This window comes from Mobula birostris, chromosome 25 (genome assembly GCF_030028105.1).
Source record: "Mobula birostris isolate sMobBir1 chromosome 25, sMobBir1.hap1, whole genome shotgun sequence".
NCBI lineage: Eukaryota > Metazoa > Chordata > Chondrichthyes > Myliobatiformes > Myliobatidae > Mobula > Mobula birostris.
In genome coordinates, this window is record NC_092394.1 from 56,403,366 (window position 1) to 56,423,828 (window position 20,463).

General features: G+C 41.2%; 1 protein-coding gene across 1 annotated transcript in view; it reads left to right on the forward strand.

The window, feature by feature from the left end:
* The window catches only part of LOC140187912 (breakpoint cluster region protein), a 446,198-nt gene that overhangs the window by 272,951 nt on the left and 152,784 nt on the right, over nucleotides 1-20,463 (forward strand). Inside the window, exons 11-13 of the mRNA XM_072243771.1 lie at nucleotides 6,272-6,391; nucleotides 7,996-8,071; nucleotides 15,730-15,834. Coding sequence (XP_072099872.1) covers nucleotides 6,272-6,391; nucleotides 7,996-8,071; nucleotides 15,730-15,834 — 301 coding nt within the window. The remainder of the gene's footprint in view (nucleotides 1-6,271; nucleotides 6,392-7,995; nucleotides 8,072-15,729; nucleotides 15,835-20,463) is intronic.

The following is a 20,463-nucleotide window of genomic DNA, read 5'->3' on the forward strand; positions in this document are numbered from 1 at the left end:
AGGTATCTCCAAATTAGACATTTTATCAACCCTTTATTATCAAACTTCCCTGAGGTACCAGATAAAAATGTTGTTGACTTCTTCCTTCGTATGAATTTATTGTGTAAAGGTTTCATATCTACCATTTGAGATAAGTTAGCGACTTTTAGGCGAGCCCCCCTTGACAAAATTAAAACTGCCTGGGAGCAAGAATTAAATTTTCCTTTGTCTGATGATGTATGGGATTCAATTCTCAAGTCAGTTAATTCAACTTCTTTATGTGCTCGCCGCTGCCTGTTACTATTTAAGGTCGTACACAGGACTCATATGTCTAAAACTAAATTATCGCGTATCTATCCAGATATTAGTCCCTGTTGCGATAAGTGTAAAGGGGGCGAGGCTTCCCTTATTCATATGTATTGGACTTGCCCTGGCTTGGAGAAGTACTGGAGAGATGTCTTTCTAACTTTATCCCATATACTTAATTACCATTTGGAACCTAATCCTCTGATTGCTCTTTTCAGCACCTCGGGAGAGGTTGACACGCATCTGAGTCCGACTAAACGTCGTACACTGTCTTTTGCTTCTCTTTTGGCCAGACGCGCAGTCCTTCTTAGGTGGAAAGATGTTGCCCCACCCACTCATGCTCAGTGACTCTGAGACATTATGTCCTGCTTAGACCTTGAAAAGCTTCATTATTCACTTCTTAATTTGGACATAAAGTTCCAAAGGGTGTGGGGACCTTTTCTTGAATATTTTCATAATTCCCGCTTAGATTAAAGGTCCATCCCCCCTTTTTTTTCTTCTGTATATAAGTCCCTTGCTTCCTGATTCTTTTGGTTAAGACTTAACGGTTTTTGATGTGTAAACATATTATAGCCTAGGTAGTAGGCAATATACCTTTTTTTATAAATACAGCTCTGTGGAGATAAAAGTTCTGATTAACTTTTCTATATATTGTAAGGTTGGCTTGGAATTGGGCAATGGGAGGGTGGGTTGGTAACTAAGTATATATGATTCTACCATGGGTGCTTTTTTAAAAATCTGTTATGAACTGTATATCCGATACTTTTGTTTTGCACTGTACAAACTACTTTATTGGGTTTTTTCTTTATTGTAGAAACTTAATAAAAATATTATAAAAGAGTTGATGGCTTTGTGGCCAAGTTTGTAGATAATTCAAAGAAAGTTTGAGGGACTGGTAGTGTTATGGTCACTCCACAATCTCCCCTGGCAGTCTGGTTCCCATCCCTCCACAGATAGTGAGGTGCAGCTTGGAAATAATCTTTTTTATGCAACACCGGATCTTCAGTTCTTGATGTCATTAAAAAAAAATCAACATTCTGAAGAACTTGATCGAATTTATCTGTGTTTGTGATCTCTAAAGCAAAAAAACTGAGGCTTTGTGAAATTATTTTAAAATACTATTTCGTACTAGAGTATAATGGAGTAATGTTTATTGTCAACATGTTTGTACTATTAAATAATTCATTCATTAATTTCAAAGGCCCACTGGCTTTACCAGCTTGGAGATTTGAACTCTATTAATGTATCAATGCCTGGAAATTCATTTTCACATTGCAGCTTTTTTCTTTCTATTTTCTAATTGGAAATATATTTGTCTGGAGTAAAACAGTGACAACATGGGAATTGATTACATGTTAGCCTCAGAGTATCTGTTAATGGACACAGTGGAACAAACAGGTTTATTACTGTAGGTGGGTGAATTACTTAACTTCATTTTTCGGACTCTCATTTGCCCTCCATTTCCCAACCTGGCATTAATTATGTCATTCTGTGATTTTTCCTACACTAGTTCTTCTGGTGCCTGCCTGGTTCCAATACCGAACCCCACAAAATGACGTAGTTGATGCAGATTTCACTCTGAAATCTGTGTAACAACACAATATTTAAATGTGAGTCCTTTCTGCCCTACTATTTCATAGAATCATAGAAAACTACAATGCAGAAACAGGCCCTTCTGCCCATCCAGTCTGTCCCAGACCATTTAAACTGCCTAGTCCCATCAATCTACACCCAGATCATAGTCCTCCCTACCCTTACCACCCATGTACCTATGCACAACTCTCTTAAACATTGGAATCAAAATTGCATCCACCACTTGCACTGGCAGCTCATTCCACACTTTCATCGCCCTCTTGAGTGAGGAAGTTTCTCCTCATGTTCGCCTTAAACGGTTTACCTTTCACTCTTATTCCATGACCTCTATTTGTAGTCTTACACAACCTTAGTCAGAGAAAAACCCTGCTTGTATTTACCCTATCTCTACCCTCGAAATTTTTTATACCTCTATCAAATCTCCCCTTAATCTTCTACTTTCTAGGGAATATATTTCTAACCCATTCAATCCTTCCTTATAACTCAGGTCCTCCAGTCCCGAAAATACCCTTGTAAATTTTCTTTCTACTTCTTCAACCTTGTTTACATCTTTCCTGTAAGTAGGTGACCAAAATTACACACAATACTCCAAATTAGGCCTGTGGAACATCTTATACAACTTCAACATAACATGCCATCTCTTGTACTCAATACTTTGATTTATGAAGGTCAATGTGCTAACTGCTTTCTTAATGACCCTATCTACCTGCGATGCCACTTTCAATGAATTATGACCTATATTCCCAGATCCTTCTGACCTACCACACTGTTCAGTGCCCTACTGCTCACTGTGTAAGACCTATCCTGGTTGCTCCTTCCAAAGTACAAAGTTCGCACTTGTCTGCATTAAATTCCATCTGCTATTTTCAGCCCATTTTTCCACCAGGTTCAGATCCCGCTGCAAGCTTTGATAGTCTTGCTCGCTGTCCACTACACTCCCAATCTTGGTGTCATCCGCAAATTTACTGATCCTGTTAACTACGTTATCATCCAGATCGTTGATATAGAGGACAAACAATAATGGACCCAGCATCAAGCAGCACTCCACTAGTCACAGGCAATGATCCACTGTCACTCTTTGGTTTCTCCCACAAAGCCAATGTCCAATCCAATTTACTACCTCATCTTGACTGCCAAGCAACTGACCCTTCTTGACCAACCTCCCACGCAGGACTTTATCAAATGTCTTGGTGAAGTTCAGTAGACACTATCTTGCTCTCATTCCTGGTAACATACTTGAAAAACCCTATTAGATTGGTAAGTCATGACCTACCACACACACAAGGCCATGCTTACTATTCCTAATCAATCCAAAGGTTCAAAGTATACAACTCTGAAATTCTTCTTCTCCAGATAACTATAAAAGCAAGAAAGAAAAGAATGGCAGCACTATCATCAAACCCAAAATCTCCCTCCCCCACACACAAAAAATGAGAAAGATTGGGCAAAAAACACAGAATATAAAAACTATAAGTGAAAAAAGCCCATAGTACAAATCCATATCCAAAACGCAGAAAACCTGAGTAATATTCTCTAGGCACAGCGGCAGCCTCTCCCTTCTCTGATAGAGCAATTCCCTGGCGAACAAAGGGCAGTCTCTCCTCTCCAGCAGCAGGGCAATACCCCAGTGATCAAAAGGCAGGTAGCTGGTGTTCACCTTCCGCATTTGACTCAATGGTTTAGTATCCCTTTTCGCTTTAATGGGTAAACAAAATAGAAGCTTTAATCAGTGAAATGGAGTCGAACATTGACTCGTGCCCTGTCCTGCAGCCTGCTTGCCACAAGGTTCCCACATGCTTTCTCTGCCTCTCAGAATCCTCTCAGAGACTGCAGAGTGCTGAAACACCCAAGTGATCTCCAAACTGTAATTTACAGGCTCCAACAGTTCCAGAATCACATTCAAGATGAAAAACAAATGTAAAAGACATAAAAGAAATGAAATAACACACATCAAAGTTGCTGGTGAACGCAGCAGGCCAGGCAGCATCTCTAGGAAGAGGTACAATGGACGTTTCAGGCCGAGACCCTTCGTCAGGACAGGGTCTGTTGAAACGTCAACTGTACCTCTTCTTAGAGATGCACCTGGCCTGCTGCGTTCACCAGCAACTTTGATGTGTGTTGCTTGAATTTCCAGCATCTGCAGATTTCCTGTTGTTAAAGAAATGAAATATATGTGTTGTATGCATGTGGCAAATTGACCAAACTACCTAAATACTCGATATCCAGTCTCTCAGAATATCTTCCATTAACTTTCCCATTACTGATACCAGTGTAATTTCCTGGTTTATTCTTAGAGCCTTACTTAAACAGCCGAACAACATTAGCTATCCTCCCAGTCTCCGGTACTTCACCTGTTGCTAAGGGTGATTTTGGTATCTCTGCTAGAGGCCCCTACAATTTCTGCAGTTGCCTCCCAGAGGGTCCAAGGTAACACCTTATCAATCCCTGGGATTTGTCCACCCTAATTTGCCTCAAGACAGCAAACACCTCTTTTTCTATAATCTGTATAAGGTCCATGAACTCACTGCTACTTTGCTTCACTTCTATAGACTCTCTGTCTGTCTCCCTATTAAATACAGATCCAAAAAATCCATTTAAGATCCCCCCATCACTTCTGGCTCCACACATAGATGACTATCTGTAGAAGTCCTTCGACTATCTTAACATATCTGTAGAAGTCCTTCGAATTCTCCTTCACCTTGTCTGCTAGAGCAACGTTATGCCTTATTTTACCCTTCCTGATTTCTTATGTCTTCTATCATTTGTTATGCTCCTCAAGTACCTCATTTGTTCTTACCTGCCTATTCCTGCTATGTTTCTTAACCAGCTTTTGAAAACCAAGATTCCCTTAACCTATTACCCTTGGCTTTTATTCTGACAAGCACATGTAAGGTTTTTACTCTCAAAATTTCACTTTTGAAGGACTCCTACTTACTAAGTACAGCTTTGCCAGAAAACAGCCTGTCCCAATCCACACTTGCCAGATCCTTTCTGATACCAGTTTAGAATCTCAACCTGAGGACCAGGCCTATCCTTTTCCTTAATCACTTTGAAACTAATGGTATTATGATAAATAGATGGAAGGTATTCCCCTACACCTTCCTTGCCTCATTCCCCAATAGGAGATCAAGTATTGCACGCTCTCTTGTTGAGACTTCGATGTACTGATTAAGGAAACTTTTCTGATCATATGTGAAAAACTCTATCCCATCCAACCCTTTCACAGTATGGGAGTCCCAGTCAATATGTAGAAAATTAAAATCACTTAGTATCACAACCTGCTGGAGGAACTCAGCAGGCCAGGCAGCAACTATGGAAAAAAGCACAGTTGACGTTTCATCCCAGTGCTTTTTTCCATAAATGCTGTCTGGCCTGCTGAGTTCCTCCAGCATTTTGGGTGTGTTGGTTGGATTTTTGGTGTCTGCACATTTTCTTTTGTTTACAATCACAACCTTAAGTTTCTTACAACAGTCTGCAATCTCTCTACAAACTTGTTCCTCTAAATCCTACGGCCTGGTGGGTGATTTATAATATGAACTCATTCAAGTGGTCATACCTTTCTTCTTCCTCTGTTCCACCCATAAAGCCTCATTAGATGAGTTCTTCATACTGAGCACTGCCGTGACATTTTCCTTGACTGGTAATGCTCCCTTTAATCCCTCCCGCTCTGTCGTGTCTAAAACAACGGAACCCCAGAATATTGAGTTGTCAGCTCTGCCCCTCCCGCAACCAAGTATTTCATTGAAATTTCTGGAGTCTGGGCCGGCTGGTGGTGCAATGACATCAGCGCCGGACTCTGGAATGAAGGTTCCCGGGTTCGGATCCAGTCGGGACTGCTCCCGAGTATGCTTTCTATCCGTGCCGGGTTGAGTGTCAAGATCGCAACTCGACCTTGTAAAATAAAGGGAAAATACTGCGAAATGTCTGTGTGAGGAGCGGTGTGCCACACAGTCTCTGTCTCGCTCCACGCCTTGTAAAGGCATGAAAAAAGACATCATCCCACCAACATCGCACACGCCAAAAAAAGAAAAAAAAGAAATTTCTGGAATCTGATGTTCCTCCCTCCAATCTCTTAGCCACAGCATTGGTTGCAAGTCCTCAGGTACAAAGGAAATTTTCAGTTACATACTTACGCCTGAAACTGTTCTTGGCATCGCACAATTGAGCCCATTTTATGCATCATTATATTTTGAATTTCTTTCTGTGGGTGATTGAGTAAGATTTATAGTAAGGCCAACACAAGAACTTGTGAACTAGAAAAAGGTTATAGATGGGTTTTCATAATCAATGAATATCAGAATTAACATGCACTGATTTGTAAATATTACTTTCTTCTATATAAAAGATTACAGAAGGTAGCGATCTTACTTGTGTTCTTTGTTTTTGTTCGCAGAGAGCTAACAAGGGCAGCAAAGTAATTGAACGGCTGAAAAAGAAGCTGTCAGAACAAGAATCATTGTTATTACTTATGTCTCCAAACATGGCTTTCAGAGTGCATAACAGGCATGGCAAGGTGAATGTCCACTCACTGAAACTGTTCAGTACAGATTTGATATCCACATGGGCTGGGATTCCCAAAAGTATTAAATGATTTGTACAGAGGTTAAGGTCTTACAGTGATGTTAAGGAGTCATCCTTCAATAATAAAACCATAAGGTATAGGAGCAGAATCAGGCCATTCGGGCCATCAATTCTACTTTGCTATTCCATCATGACTGATTTAATATCCCTTTCAACATTCTCCTGTCCTCTCCCTGTAACCTTACTAATGTAACCCCCCCGGCCACCCTCAGGGTTGCTCGGCTCGCTGTCGTCTAGAGAAACAGCCTCGGCGCCGCCAAACTGGGTAATAGTTTGTGTGGATGCTGTGTGAGATACCCCACCCCGCCCAAATAACAGACAATACACCAGATACGATTAAATGATTTACAGTTTATAGATATTACTGGAACTATATAATTAAGAGAGAGTAAAATATAAAAGGGAAATAAAAGGCCACACTTATCAAAGTTCAATCTCTTCGTGCACAAAAACCGTTGGAGCTCAAGGACCTTCTTTTTCACCCTGCGACCCCTCGGACCAACTCGACTGGCCACCTGGGACCACTAACGGTGGTCGACCAGACACTCCACACGAGTCTGTCTCCGTCTCCTCGCCAAACGCCCTCCTCGGGGTCCGACCCCGTTAGCGGACATCACAGCACCTCGTCCATCCTCTGTCTTGCTGTCCAGCCTTCTGCCCCAAATTAGCCTCCGCAGTAACATAAAAGTCGAAACCCCCTTACACTAATCAATGTTGCTATTAAGTTATTTACTAGAGCTCATTCACCATGGGAAAATGTTGCTCCTCAGGAGCCTATTAAATCCTTCCCCTCATCTTCTAAACCTATACACCCTAGTTTTAGTCAACTCACTGAGAAAGGAGGCATTACTCCCATTTAAAAACGCAAACACAAGGAAGTCTGCAGATGCTGGAATTTCAAAGCAACACACATAAAAGTTGCTGGTGAACACAGCAGGCCAGGCATCATCTCTAGGAAGAGGTACAGTCGACATTTCGGGCCGAGACCCTTCGTCAGGGCTAACACGAAGGGTCTTGGCTGGAAGTGTCGACTGTACCTCTTCCTAGAGATGCTGCCTGGGCTGCTGCGTTTACCAGCAACTTTTATGTGTATTACTCCCATTTGATTCCTGTACCATCAATTTGATCAGAAATTCAGCACATTATGACATAATCCATTTCTTGTCATTCTGCTCTAACCCACCACAGCCTAAGTTTTTTAAAAAAAGCCAAATTTCGGTATAATTAACTGGTTCAGCCTGGAATTTCTAAATATATGCTCATCCCAAAAAAAAATGTTGACCTAAATTGAACACCAAAAACCTGTACAGAATGAACTAGGAATAAACAAAAATAATCATTAAATAGCATGTTCATTTCCTCGCTGTGTTTCCCCCTTTTGATATTTTTCCCCCTGTGAGAGGCATTTATTTCTGTTTGCTGAATAATGATTTAAAGTGTGTATCTCAGTAAGGAGAAGCCTTTGTTAGGACTATTTAATTTGTTGAAATAGTCTCCTAAAATTTAAATGTGTTAAAATTGTTCTCCATCTTACAGAGCTATGTATTCCTGATATCATCAGATTATGAAAGAGCTGAATGGAGAGAAATCATGAGAGAACAGCAGAAGAAATGTAAGTAATTTTATTTAATTTGTCTAAGATAGTCAATATATCATAACATATACAGCATAGAAATAGGTATTTCAGTCCCTCATGTCCATGTGGTTATGAAGTTTCTATCAATACTCATTCCATTTATCAGCACATAGCCCATAGCCTTCTACATCTTGGTGTTCAAAGTGCTTATCCAGTACCTTATTAAACATTCTGAGTGCCAAAACTATGCGTCACTTCTGTGGTCTAACTGATGTTGAGCGCAATCTTGTTGCTGCAACACCACTCAGCTAGCTGATCTATCTCACTCCTGTACGCCCTCTCGTCACCATCTGAAATTCTGCCAACAATAGTTGCATTGTCAGCAAATTTGTAGATGGCATTTGAGCTGTGCCTAGCCATACAGTCATGGGTGTAGAGAGAGTAGAGCAGTGGGCTAAGCACACATCCTGAGGTGCGCCAGTGTTGTTTGTCAGCAAGGTGGAGATGTTATTTCTGATCCACACAGACTGTGGTCTTCCAGTTAGGAAGCTGAGGATCCAGTTGCAGAGGGAGGTATAGGGAAGACACAAACAATCTCCCAGATATAATAGTGGCCAAAGGACCTAGGGTAATGGATGAACTGAAGGAAATTTATATTAGGCAGGAAATGGTGTTGGATAGACTGTTGGGTCTGAAGGCTGCTAAGTCCCCGGAACCTGATGGTCTGCATCCCAGGGTACTTAAGGAGGTGGCTTTAGAAATCGTGGACGCATTGGTAATTATTTTCCAATGTTCTATAGATTCAGGATCAGTTCCTGTGGATTGGAGGGTGGCTAATGTTGTCCCTCTCTTCAAGAAGGGAGGAAGAGAGAAAACAGGGAATTATAGACTGGTTAGCCTGATGTCGGTGGTGGGAAAGATGCTGGAATCAATTATAAAACATGAAATTACGACGCATCTGGATAGCAGTAACAGGATCGGTCCGAGTCAGCATGTATTTACAAAGGGGAAATCGTGCTTGACTAATCTGGAATTTTTTGAGGATGTAACTATGAAAATGGACAAGGGAGAGCCAGTGGATGTAGTGTACCTGGACTTTCAGAAAGCCTTTAATAAAGACCCACATAGGAGATTAGTGGGCAAAATTAGGGCACATGGTATTGGGGGTAGAGTATGGATTGAAAATTGGCTGGCTGACAGAAAACAAAGAGTAGCGATTAACGGGTCCCTTTCAGAATGGCAGGCGGTGACCAGTGGGGTACCGCAGGGTTCACTGCTGGGACCACAGCTGTTTACAATATATATTAATGATTTAGATGAGGGAATTAAAAGTAACATTAGCAAATTTGCCGATGACATAAAGCTGGGTGACAGTGTGAAATGTGAGGAGGGTGTTATGAGAATGCAGGGTGACTTGGACAGGCTGGGTGAGTGGGCAGATACATGGCAGATGCAGTTTAATGTGGATAAGTGTGAGGTTATCCACTTTGGTAAGAACAGAAAGGCAGATTATTATCTAAATGGAGTCAAGTTAGGAAAAGGGGAAGTACAACGAGATCTAGGTGTTCTTGTACATCAGTCCCTGAAAGCAAGCATGCAAGTACAGCAGGCAGTGAAGAAAGCTAATGGCATGCTGGCCTTCATAACAAGGGGAACTGAGTATAAGAGCAAAGAGGTCCTTCTGCAGCTGTACAGGGCCCTGGTGAGACCACATCTGGAGTACTGTGTGCAGTTTTGGTCTCCAAATTTGAGGAAGGACATTCTTGCTATCGAGGGAGTGCAGCATAGGTTCACGAGGTTAATTCCTGGGATGGTGGGACTGTCATATGTGGAAAGATTGGAGTGACTGGGCTTGTATACTCTGGAGTTTAGAAGGCTGAGAGGGGATCTGATTGAAACATATAAGATTATTAAGGGATTGGACACGCTGGAGGCAGGAAACATGTTCCCGTTGATGGCTGAGTCCAGAACCAGAGGCCACAGTTTAAGGATAAGGGGTGGGCCATTTAGAACGGAGTTGAGGAAAAATTTTCTCACCCAGAAGGTGATGGAATGCTCTGCCCCAGAAGGCTGTGGAGGCCAAGTCTCTGGATGCTTTCAAGAAAACAATGGATAGAGCTCTTAAAGATAGTGGAATGAAAGGTTATGGGGATAAGGCAGGAACTGGATACTGATTGTGGATGATCAGCCATGATCACAGTGAATGGCGGTGCTGGCTCAAAGGGCTGAATGGCTTACTCCTGCACCTATTTTCTATGTTCTCTATAGCTGACTACTTTTACAAGTTTCTGCAACTTATTTTGATCTTGTGCAGTTGCCCCCCTCCCATACCAGACAGTGATGCAGCCAGTCAGAATATCTCCACGGTACATGTGTAGAAGTTTTAGAGTGTTTAATTTGAATTGGCTTGCCCACAGAAGGCAAAGAGTGGTTGTAGACGGGTGACCAGTGGTGTGCCTCAGAGATCTGTTCTGGGACCCCCTCTCTTCGTGATTTTTATAAATGACCTGGATGAGGATGTGGAGGGATGGGTTAATAAATTTACTGATGACACAAAGGTTGGGGGTGTTGTGGATTGTGTGGAGGGCTGTCAGAGGTTACAGTGGGACATCGATAGGATTCAAAACTGGGCTGAGAAGTGGCAGATGGAGCTCAACTCAGATAAGTGTGAGGTGGTTCTTTTTGGTAGGTCAAATATGATGGCAGAATATAGTATTAATGGTAAGACTCTTGGCAGTGTGGAGGATCAGAGGGATCTTGGGGTCTGAGTCCATAGGACACTCAAAGCTGCTGTGCAGGTTGACTCTGCGGTTAATAAGGCATACGGTGCATTGGCCTTCATCAACCATGGGATTGAGTTCAGGAGATGAGAGGTAATTTAAAGCTATACAGGACCCTGGTCAGACCCCACTTGGAGTACTGTGCTCAGTTCTGGTCACCTCACTACTGGAAAGATGTGGAAACTATAGTAAGGGTGCAGCGGAGATTTACAAGGATGTTGCCTGGATTGGGGAGCATGCTTTATGAGAATATGTTGAGTGAACTCAGCCTTTTCTCCTTGGAGCGGCAGAGGATGAGGGGTGACCTGATAGAGGTGTATAAGATGATGAAAAGCATTGATCATGTGGATAGTCAGAGGCTTTTCCCCAGGGCTGAAATGGCTAACATGAGAGGGCACAGTTTTAAGGTGCTTGGAAGTAGGTTTTAGAGGAGGTGTCAGGGGTAAGTTTTTTTTACTCAGAGAGTGGTGAGTGCATGGAATGGGCTGCCGGTGACGGTGGTGGAGGCGGATACGATAGGGTCTTCTAAGAGATTCCTGGATAGGTACACGGAGCTTAGCAAAATAGAGGGCTATGGGTAACCCTAGGTAATTTCTAAAGTAAGTACATGTTCGGCACAGCCAAAGGGCCTGCATTGTGCTGTAGGTTTTCTATGTTTTTTTAAATCAAATCGCCTCAAACTCCTTATGAAACCTAGCCGCTGTCTTGCCTTCCTTATAGCTGCGTCAGTATGTTGCTTCCAATTTAGGTCCTCAGAGATATTGACACCCAGGAACTTGAAATTGCTCACTCTCTCCAATTCTGATCCCTCTATGGGGATTGGTTTGTACTCCCTCGCCTTATCCTTCCTGGAGTCCACAATCAGCTCTTTGGTCTTCATGATGTTGAGTGCAAGGTTGTTGCTGCGACAGCACTCAACTAACTGATATACCTCGCTCCTGTACGTCCTTTCAACACCATCTGAAATTCTGCCGACAATGGTTGTATCGTCAGCAAATTTATAGATGCTGTTTGAGCCATGCCTCGTCACCCAGTGTAGAGAGAGTAGAGCAGTGGCCTAAGCACACACCTCTATGGAGCGCCAGTGGTGATTGTCAGCGAGGTGGAGATGTTATTTACAATCCACACAGATTGAGGTCTTCCAGTTAGGAAGTCGAGGAGCTGGTTGCAGAGGGAGGTACAGAGGCCTAGGTTCTGTAGCTTTTTGATCAAAACTGTGGGAATTATGGTATTAAATCCTGAGTTATAGGTATTTGTCCAGATCATCCAAGGCTGCACGGAGAGACATTGAGATCGCAAATGTTGTAGACCTAAATTGCTAAATATGGCGGTAGATTCACGTGTTGCTTGAATTAATTTTTAAATTTACAGTAAAGTTAAATTTGCTTTAAGGAGTAAATTGTTGGTATGCAGTCTTTGCAATTCTGTGAAAGTAGACCCTCAACTTAGAATGTAACTGATTCACATCAATACTCATGCACACTTACTTGTCCTGAAATATTTCTTCTTCAGTCTCTGTCTTTCTGTTCCTTTTTGCCTTTTCTCTTTCCATCTCTCTCTCCCATCATTTATTTTCTCTTTCCTCCTCCTTAATAGCCTTCTATCCGTTACACTTACCCGTGCCTTTTGCCTTGTCCTTTTCTCTCTTCCCTGTCCTCTCATTTCCCTACTGTGCTTACCACCCCCTTTCTCCACACTTTATCTTTCCTCTGTGTTCTCTGCACCTATTTGCTACCCTCTCTATCATTTTATGAAGTCACAGAACAATGCAACATGAATACAGCTTATTTGGCCCAATTTCTTGTATTTGGCTCATATCCCTCCAAGCCCTGTGCCTCCAAGTGCTTCTTAAATGGTAACATTTCACCTGCCTCAATAACTGTCCTTGGCATCTCATTCCATATACAGTACTTAACATGTTCTACATTGATAAAGTTGCTCCTGAAGAACCTTTTAAATCTTTCACCCCTCACACTAAACCTATATCCCCTAGACCCTACCTCGGGAAAAAAGACTATTCGGCATCCACCTTTCAATGACTCTCATAAATTAAAAACTAAAAGGTCACTCCTCATTTTCCTATTCTCCAATGAACAGAGACCTAGCCTGGACAACCATGCCCTCTAGCTCAGGCCCTCTAGTCCTGGCAACATCCGTATAAATTTTTTTCTGCACTTTTTCCAGTTTAGCACTTGTTTTCTCTAATAAGGCAACCAAAACAGTACCTCAGGTGTTGTCACACCAAAAACTTACACAATTGCAAATCATGTCCCAATTACGTCCAATTTTCTTTTCTCATCTATCTCCTCCTGAATAGCCTATTTCTGCTCCTATGTCCTATGGTCTTTTTCCATATTTGGGACACTTAACTAATAAAATTTAAAGAGTGGAGATGAATGACTAAAGAGAGGGAGAGTTCATCAGAATGGGAGAATCAAAAATGGGGTCAAATATAGAACAATTCTGATGGAGAGAGAAAAACACAGAAAACAAATGTCAGAAGGAAAAATTCAAAATCTGTCTTTTTTTGATAATTAACTACTGAGGGAATTAGGCATTGCAGTTTTATTTGTTCATTTCTGGGTTTGAGACACTAATTTGCAGTCATTGACAGCTATCTTATGGTTTTATCATGTTAAAAGGATCCATGTTAATAAATTATTAGACTTAACTTTCAGACACATGTTTTTTGTGCTACTGATAGAAGAGAAAGTGTGAGAATCAGTATAAATCTGTAGCAGCTCTCAATTAATAAAAAAATTTCAAGTTGCTGGGTTAATTTACACAAATAAAGACGTGCCATTCACATACCTTTTGTAATCAGTAAATTTCATCCATTGCAGGTCAGTGGGACTGGGCAGAAAATGGTTCGGCACAGCCAAGAAGGGCCAAAAAGCCTGTTTCTGTGCTGTAGTTTTTCTATGGTTTCTAATTTCAAGAGGCCAGTTGACGCTGTCATTGTTAGCAAATAGAGAATGAAACTGAGCAACAACACAACTGGAGCCAATTTCCACCAGATATCAACATCTCAAGACATTGTTAGCAAATTAAAAACAGTGTTAATTGATGTTCCCAATTATCCTTAGGAAAAGAAAGTAATGTACAGGATTGCTAATCAAGGCGAAAGATCAAACCTCTGGAGTACATATAAAAAGTATTCACCTGCTTGGAAGTTTTCATGTTTTATTGTTTTACAACCTTGTATCACAGTGGATTTAATTTGGCTTTTTTTGACACTGATCTCTACAAAGTGATCTGAATTACAAATATAAAGCTCAAAATAATTGATTGCATAAGTATTCAGCCTCTTTAATATGACACACCAAATCGTCACTGGTACAGCCATTTGGTTTTAGAAGTCACATAATTAGTTAAATGGAGATCACTGTGTGCAGTCAAGGTGTTTCAATTGATTGTAGTAAAAATACACCTGTATCTGGACGGTCCAACTGCTGGTGAGTCAGCCTCCTGGCAAAAACTACACCATGAAGACAAAAGATCACTCCAAGCAACTCTGTGTGAAGCTTATTGAAAAGCACAAGTCAGGAGATGGATACAAGAACATTTCCAAGTCACTGAATATCCGTTGCAGTACAGTTAAGTCAATCATGAATAAATGGAAACAGTATGGCAGAACTGTAAATCTGCCTAGAGCAGGCTGTCCTCAAAAACTGAGTGAATGTGCAAGAAGAGGCTAGTGAGAGTGGCCACCAAGAGACCTATGATAATTGGAGGAGTTACAAACTTCAGTGGCTGAGATGGGTGACTGTGGATACAACAACTGTTGGCTGGGTGCTTCACCAGTCACAGCTTGTTGGCAGAGAGGCAAAGAGAAAGCCACTGTTAGAAAAAAAAACTGACACGAAATCTCGGCTAGAGTTTGCCAGAAGGCATGCAGGAGACTCTGACATCAGCTGGAAGAAGGTTCTATGGTCTGATGAAACCAAAATTGAGCCTTTTGGCTGTCAGACTAAATGCTACATTTGGCATAAGCCACACACTGCACATCATCAAAAAACACCATCCCTACCGTGAAGCATGGCGGTGGCTACATCATGCTATGGGGGTGCTTCGCTGCAGCAGGCCCTGGAAAGCTTTTGAAGGTAGAGGGTAAAATAAATGCAGCAAAATACAGGGAAATCCTGGAGGAACACCTGATGCAGTCTGCGAGAGAACTGCGACTTGGGTGAAGATTTATTTTTCCAGCAAGACAATGGCCAGCAAGCATAAAGCCAATGCTACACTGGAATGGCTTAAAAACAACAAAGTTAGTGTTCCGGAGTAGCCAAGTCAGAGTCCAGATCGCAGTCCAATTGAGAATTTGTGGCTGTTCACTCATGATCCCCATGCAATCTGAAAGAGCTTGAGCAGTTTTGTAAAAAAAGAATGGGGGAAAATTGCAGTGTCCAGATGTGCAAAGCTGATGGAGGCCTATCCACACAGACTCAAGGCTATAATTGCTGCCAAAGGTGCATCTACTAAATACTGACTCGAAGGGGGTGAATACTTATGCAATCGATTATTTTGTGTTTATATTTGTAATTATTTAGATCTCTTTGTAGAGATCTGTTTTCACAGAAAGATTCTTTTCTGTTGATCAGTGTCAAAAAAAACAAATTAAATCCACTGTGATTAAATATTGTAAAACAAAACATAAAAACTTTCAATGGAGTGAATACTTTTTATAGACACTGTATATTTAGCTTCTCAGAATGCTTCTCATTTTCTTCTCTGTTCAGAAATATGTTGATTACTTGTTATGTTGTCCTTTGGCCTTTACGATCTTCACTTTGTCAATGACTTACACTTTGTTGGTACTTCATACGCGACAAAGATACTTCTCATTGTATTCTGAAATTGTGCTGATAACAGTGCGTTTAATCCAATGAATAATACCAATTTCTGAAATTGCAGGCTTTAAGAGTTTTGCCCTTACCACTGTTGAACTACAAATGCTCACAAACTCATGTGTGAAGCTCCAGACTGTCCATAACATTCCATTAACAATCAATAAAGAAGGTAAGCAATAAATAATCTATTTATATTAATGTGTATATGATTCTTAATATCATGTGTTTTTTTAACAAAATTTTTGCAGCACACACCATTTGGCTCAGCAGTTCCACACCAATGTCATGGAACACACCAATCATAGCTCTGTTTGATTGCCTTTAGACCGCAGAGAGTAATAGAATTATACGGCACCAAAATTTGTCTATGCTGGCAAGTATCTATCTATGATAATCCCATTTACGAGCACTCGGTCCATAACTTACTATGCCTTGGAATTCAAGTACTTGTCCAGATGATTCTTAAATCCTGTGGAAACGCCCACCTCACCAGTTTCTCTAGGCAGTACATTCTGGAAGGCAACCACTGTCTGGGTGTAAGAAAATTTCTTTCAGATACCCTCGACATCTCTTAATCCATCTTAAAACTACTTAGGTCAAAGGTTTCTTACTTCCTAAGCCTCTTGTGCATCTGTGGAATTCTTTGCCACAGGCAGCTGTGGAGGTCGTCTTTATATATATTAAAGGCAAAGGTTGATAGATTATTGGTTGGTCAGGGTGTGAAGGGATACAGGGAGAAGGTAGGATATCGGGGTTGAGAGGAAACATTGATCTTTACTGAACCCTGTTAAAATATCTTTCCAGATAATTCTTTCTTGACATCTCACTTGTATCATTGCAACTTGCCTTATCTGCAGTATGTAATAGCAAGGTCCACATTCTAACCATTTATTTGTAAAGAAGCATTTTCCTAATTCTCAATTGGAATTAATAGTAGTTGTCTTACATTTATGCTTCCTGGCTTTAATCTCTTTTGAGAGTAAAAACACCCATTCTACATCTACCCTGTGTAGCCCGCCCCCCCCCGGCCACCCTCAGGATCGCCCTCCCGCCTTCTCCCTCAAAACCCCGCGCATACAAATCTTACAGATACACCAAAGTCATAACAACTATCCCAATTGGTTCGTAACATCCTCTTATCACCCCTTCACCCACAACAAGCTGCTAGCGCAAAGGTTTCTCAGCGTTTAACATAACAAAGAAGCATTCCCGATTATAACATAACAAAGAAGCCATTATCGTTTCCTTTCATCATCTTAAGTGACTCACACTTGATAATGACCAAGCTAGATTTACAAAATTCACAAATTTATCCCTACATAAATAAGTGGTAATTGATTTTCAGGTTCATAGAACATTTTTCAGCTTCTATGATATGCAGCAGACATCTTACATTTTACTTCTGGATGTGGTACTAGTTTTGATTCCAGGAATTCAGTATTCATATTGGCTGCAAAATATGCCTGTCTTGCTCCAGCAGCAGAGTTATTAGGTGCATGAATATATTACTCTGTGCTCTTGGAATTGAAAATGGTTTATTTTTGTCAACATGAATCAAAATGTAGTGACGTGCTTGTCTTGAATACTGTTCATACAGATAAAATCATCACATAGTGCATTGAGCTAGAACAAGGTAAAATAATTACAATGCAGAGTAAAATGTAATGGCTATAGAGAAAGTATACTGCAGGTAAACAATAAGGTGTAAGATCAAAATGACATAGATTGTAAGGTCAATAGCCCATCCAAAGGAACCATTTAACAGTCTTATAACAGCAGAACGGAAGAACCTTGAACTTGGTGGCACGTGGTTGCAGGCTTTTGTGCTTCCTGCCCAATGGAAGAGGAAAGAAGAGAGAATGTCTGGGGTGGGTGGGGTCTTTGATTATGATGGCTGCTTTACTGAAACAGTGAGAAGTGAAGACAAAGTCCATAGAGCGGAGACTGTTTCCACAACTCTGCAGTTTCCTGTGGTCACATGTATATCAGTTGCCATACCAAGCCATCGTTCATCCAGATCAGATGTTTTCTGTTGTACATCAATAAAAAATTGGCAACAGTCAACTGGGACATGCCATTTTTTTTTTAGCCTTCTGAAGAAATAGAGGCATTGGTAAACTTCCTTGCCTGTGGCATCTATGTGGTTAGACCAGGACAGGCTCAATATAATGTTCACTGCTAGGGACTTGAAGCTCTCAAGCTCAATGCCATTAAGATAGAAAATAGCACATGCATTATCTTTCTTCCTGAAGTCAGTGACCATTGAGGTCATGACCCACGTTACTAAATTGTCTTTCTCCTTCCTGTTCTCCAACTCATTGTTACTTGATATGCAGCCCAGTATAGTACTGTCATCTTGTAGATGGAGTTAGGGCAAAATCTGGCCATGTCACTTCACACTTAGCTAAGTTGATCAATTCCCTACATACTCATGACTATATATGGAGTAGATCAATTTAGTTAATTGTGAGTTGATCCATTTTGGGCAGCTAAACCAGGTAAGAACTATACCTGGAATAGCAGGCCACTGACAGGTTTGTTAAATGTAAGGAACTGAGAGTACAAGTGCACAGCTATGCAAGTAGGCTGGTGAAGAAAGCACTGAAGGTGTTCAGCATGCTGGCCTTCATCAGTCAGGCCATCAGGTTTCGGTGTAGGGACATCATGTTGGAGTAATACAAGTTATCAGTGAGGCTGCACTTGGGAGCATTGTGAACACTTTTGGTCATCCTGTTACGGGAAAGACATTGCCAAGCTGAGGAGGGTTGCAAAAGGAATTTACAAGGCCTTTGCCTGGACTAGAGGGCCTGAGTTATAGGGACAAGTTTGCCATGCTGAATCTTTATTTTCTGGAGCACTGGAGAATGACCTCATAGGTTTATAAAATTATGAGGGGGTGTGGAAGCTAATGACATTCATAGATTTCTCCCCAAGGGTTGTGGAGTCCAAAACTAGAGTATACAGATACAAGAAAAGAAGAGCAAGATTTAAAATAAATCTGAGAGGTAACTTCTTTACACAGAGGTAATGAGTACCTGGAAGTGGTTGAGGCAGGTGCAATTGCAACATTTAAGAGGCTTTTAGTTAGGTACATGGAGGGGAGGGGCTTGTAGGGTTATGGGCCAAATGTGGGCCACTGGGACGAGGAGGGAGGAGGATGTTGTGGTCAGCATGGACCAGTTAGCCAAAGAGCCTTTTTTTCTGTGCTTTATTACTCTATGGCTCTGGGCAAATAGATCAGGTCTCGTTTGGAGATAGTGACTATAAATTTCTAAGTTTTAAGGTAGTTTTGGAAAGGGATAAAATTATCTGGAAATTAAGTTCCTTAATTGGAGGGCGGCCGATTTTGATGTTACAAGAAGATACAGAGATTGTAGATGCTCGAATCCAGAGCAAAAGCTGCTGGAAGAACTTAGTGGGTCACGCAGCATCTGTGGAGTTAAATGGATAATCGACATTTTGAGTGAAGACCCAAAGGGGTCAGGATTGAGTGTAAAGGGGAGATAACCAGTACACAGAGGTGAGGGAAGGGGTCAGTCTGGAGCTGGCAAGTGATGGATGGATGCAAGTAGGATTGATGGGCAGATGAAGCCAGATAGGTGAGGGAAGGGCAGAGAGAGCAATATGATATAAGGCTTGACCTGCCAAAAGTAAACTGTGAGCTGCTACTTGCAGAAAAGATGTGAAGTAAAGAGAGTTCAGTGCAGACATATACAATCCCAAAAGGATGGAAGGGACAGATAGGTAGTCCAGGAGATCCTGGGAGTTAAGAGATATCAAGGACTGAATAAAGGAAAGAAAGGTTCTGTACCACATAAGTCAATGCTGTTTCCCATTACACACACATTAATGATATGGATATAGGAGATATGATATAAAAATTTGCAGATTAATAAAAGTTGGAATTGTTGTTGATAGTAAGGAGGATAGTTGTAAATTAGTGGATGATATTTATCATTTTGTAAGTTAGACTAGGTGAAATCCAGGTGAAGGGAGTGTCAGCCTGAAACATCAACTGTCCATTTCCAGCCTGTCCAAGAAATAGATAAAATTAAAAGTATCATCAAAGTCATGGAAGCCATAATTCAGGAGGAAGAATGGGATGACAGTTTCCAACCACTTGGTCCCAACCTGGTGTATGATCTCTATACACCTTGATCACACATTCTGATGGTGTGAGTGCCTTTCTCTGTTCTTCCTTGAAATGAGGCCCAGCCACTTTTACTTCACCAACAATACACTTGCCAAGCTCAACTCATTCTCACATTGAACTGCTCTCATAATTTTATATTTCCTTGCTTGAGATCAAAGGTGTAGCTATGAGAATTTGCATGTGCCCAAACTACTACATTTTTTTGGCAATAGGTAGAAAAGTTGTTTCACTCTCATTCAGGTCCCCTCTTTTAACTCTTTCTGGAATATTAACTACTCTTGATGAATGACAAACATTCACTGCAAACACAGACTCCTGCAGATATGTCCCTGCTTGGCTTCTGTAAGCATTTCATTCCATTCTCACAATCCCTCTGTCTCCACCACATCTGTGCTGATAACAAGATTTTCTGAAATCTCTCCTTTCTTTCTGAAGCATGGTTCTTTCTTTCTAAAGTATACTCATGTGGTTGGTATGGTCATTCATTATATCTTACTTAGAAACATAGAAAACCTACCGCACAATACAGGCCCTTCAGCCCACAATGCTGTGGCGAACATGCACTTACTTTAGAAATTACCTAGGGTTACCCATAGCACTCTATTTTTCTAAGCTCCATGTACCTATCCAGAAGTCTCTTAAAAA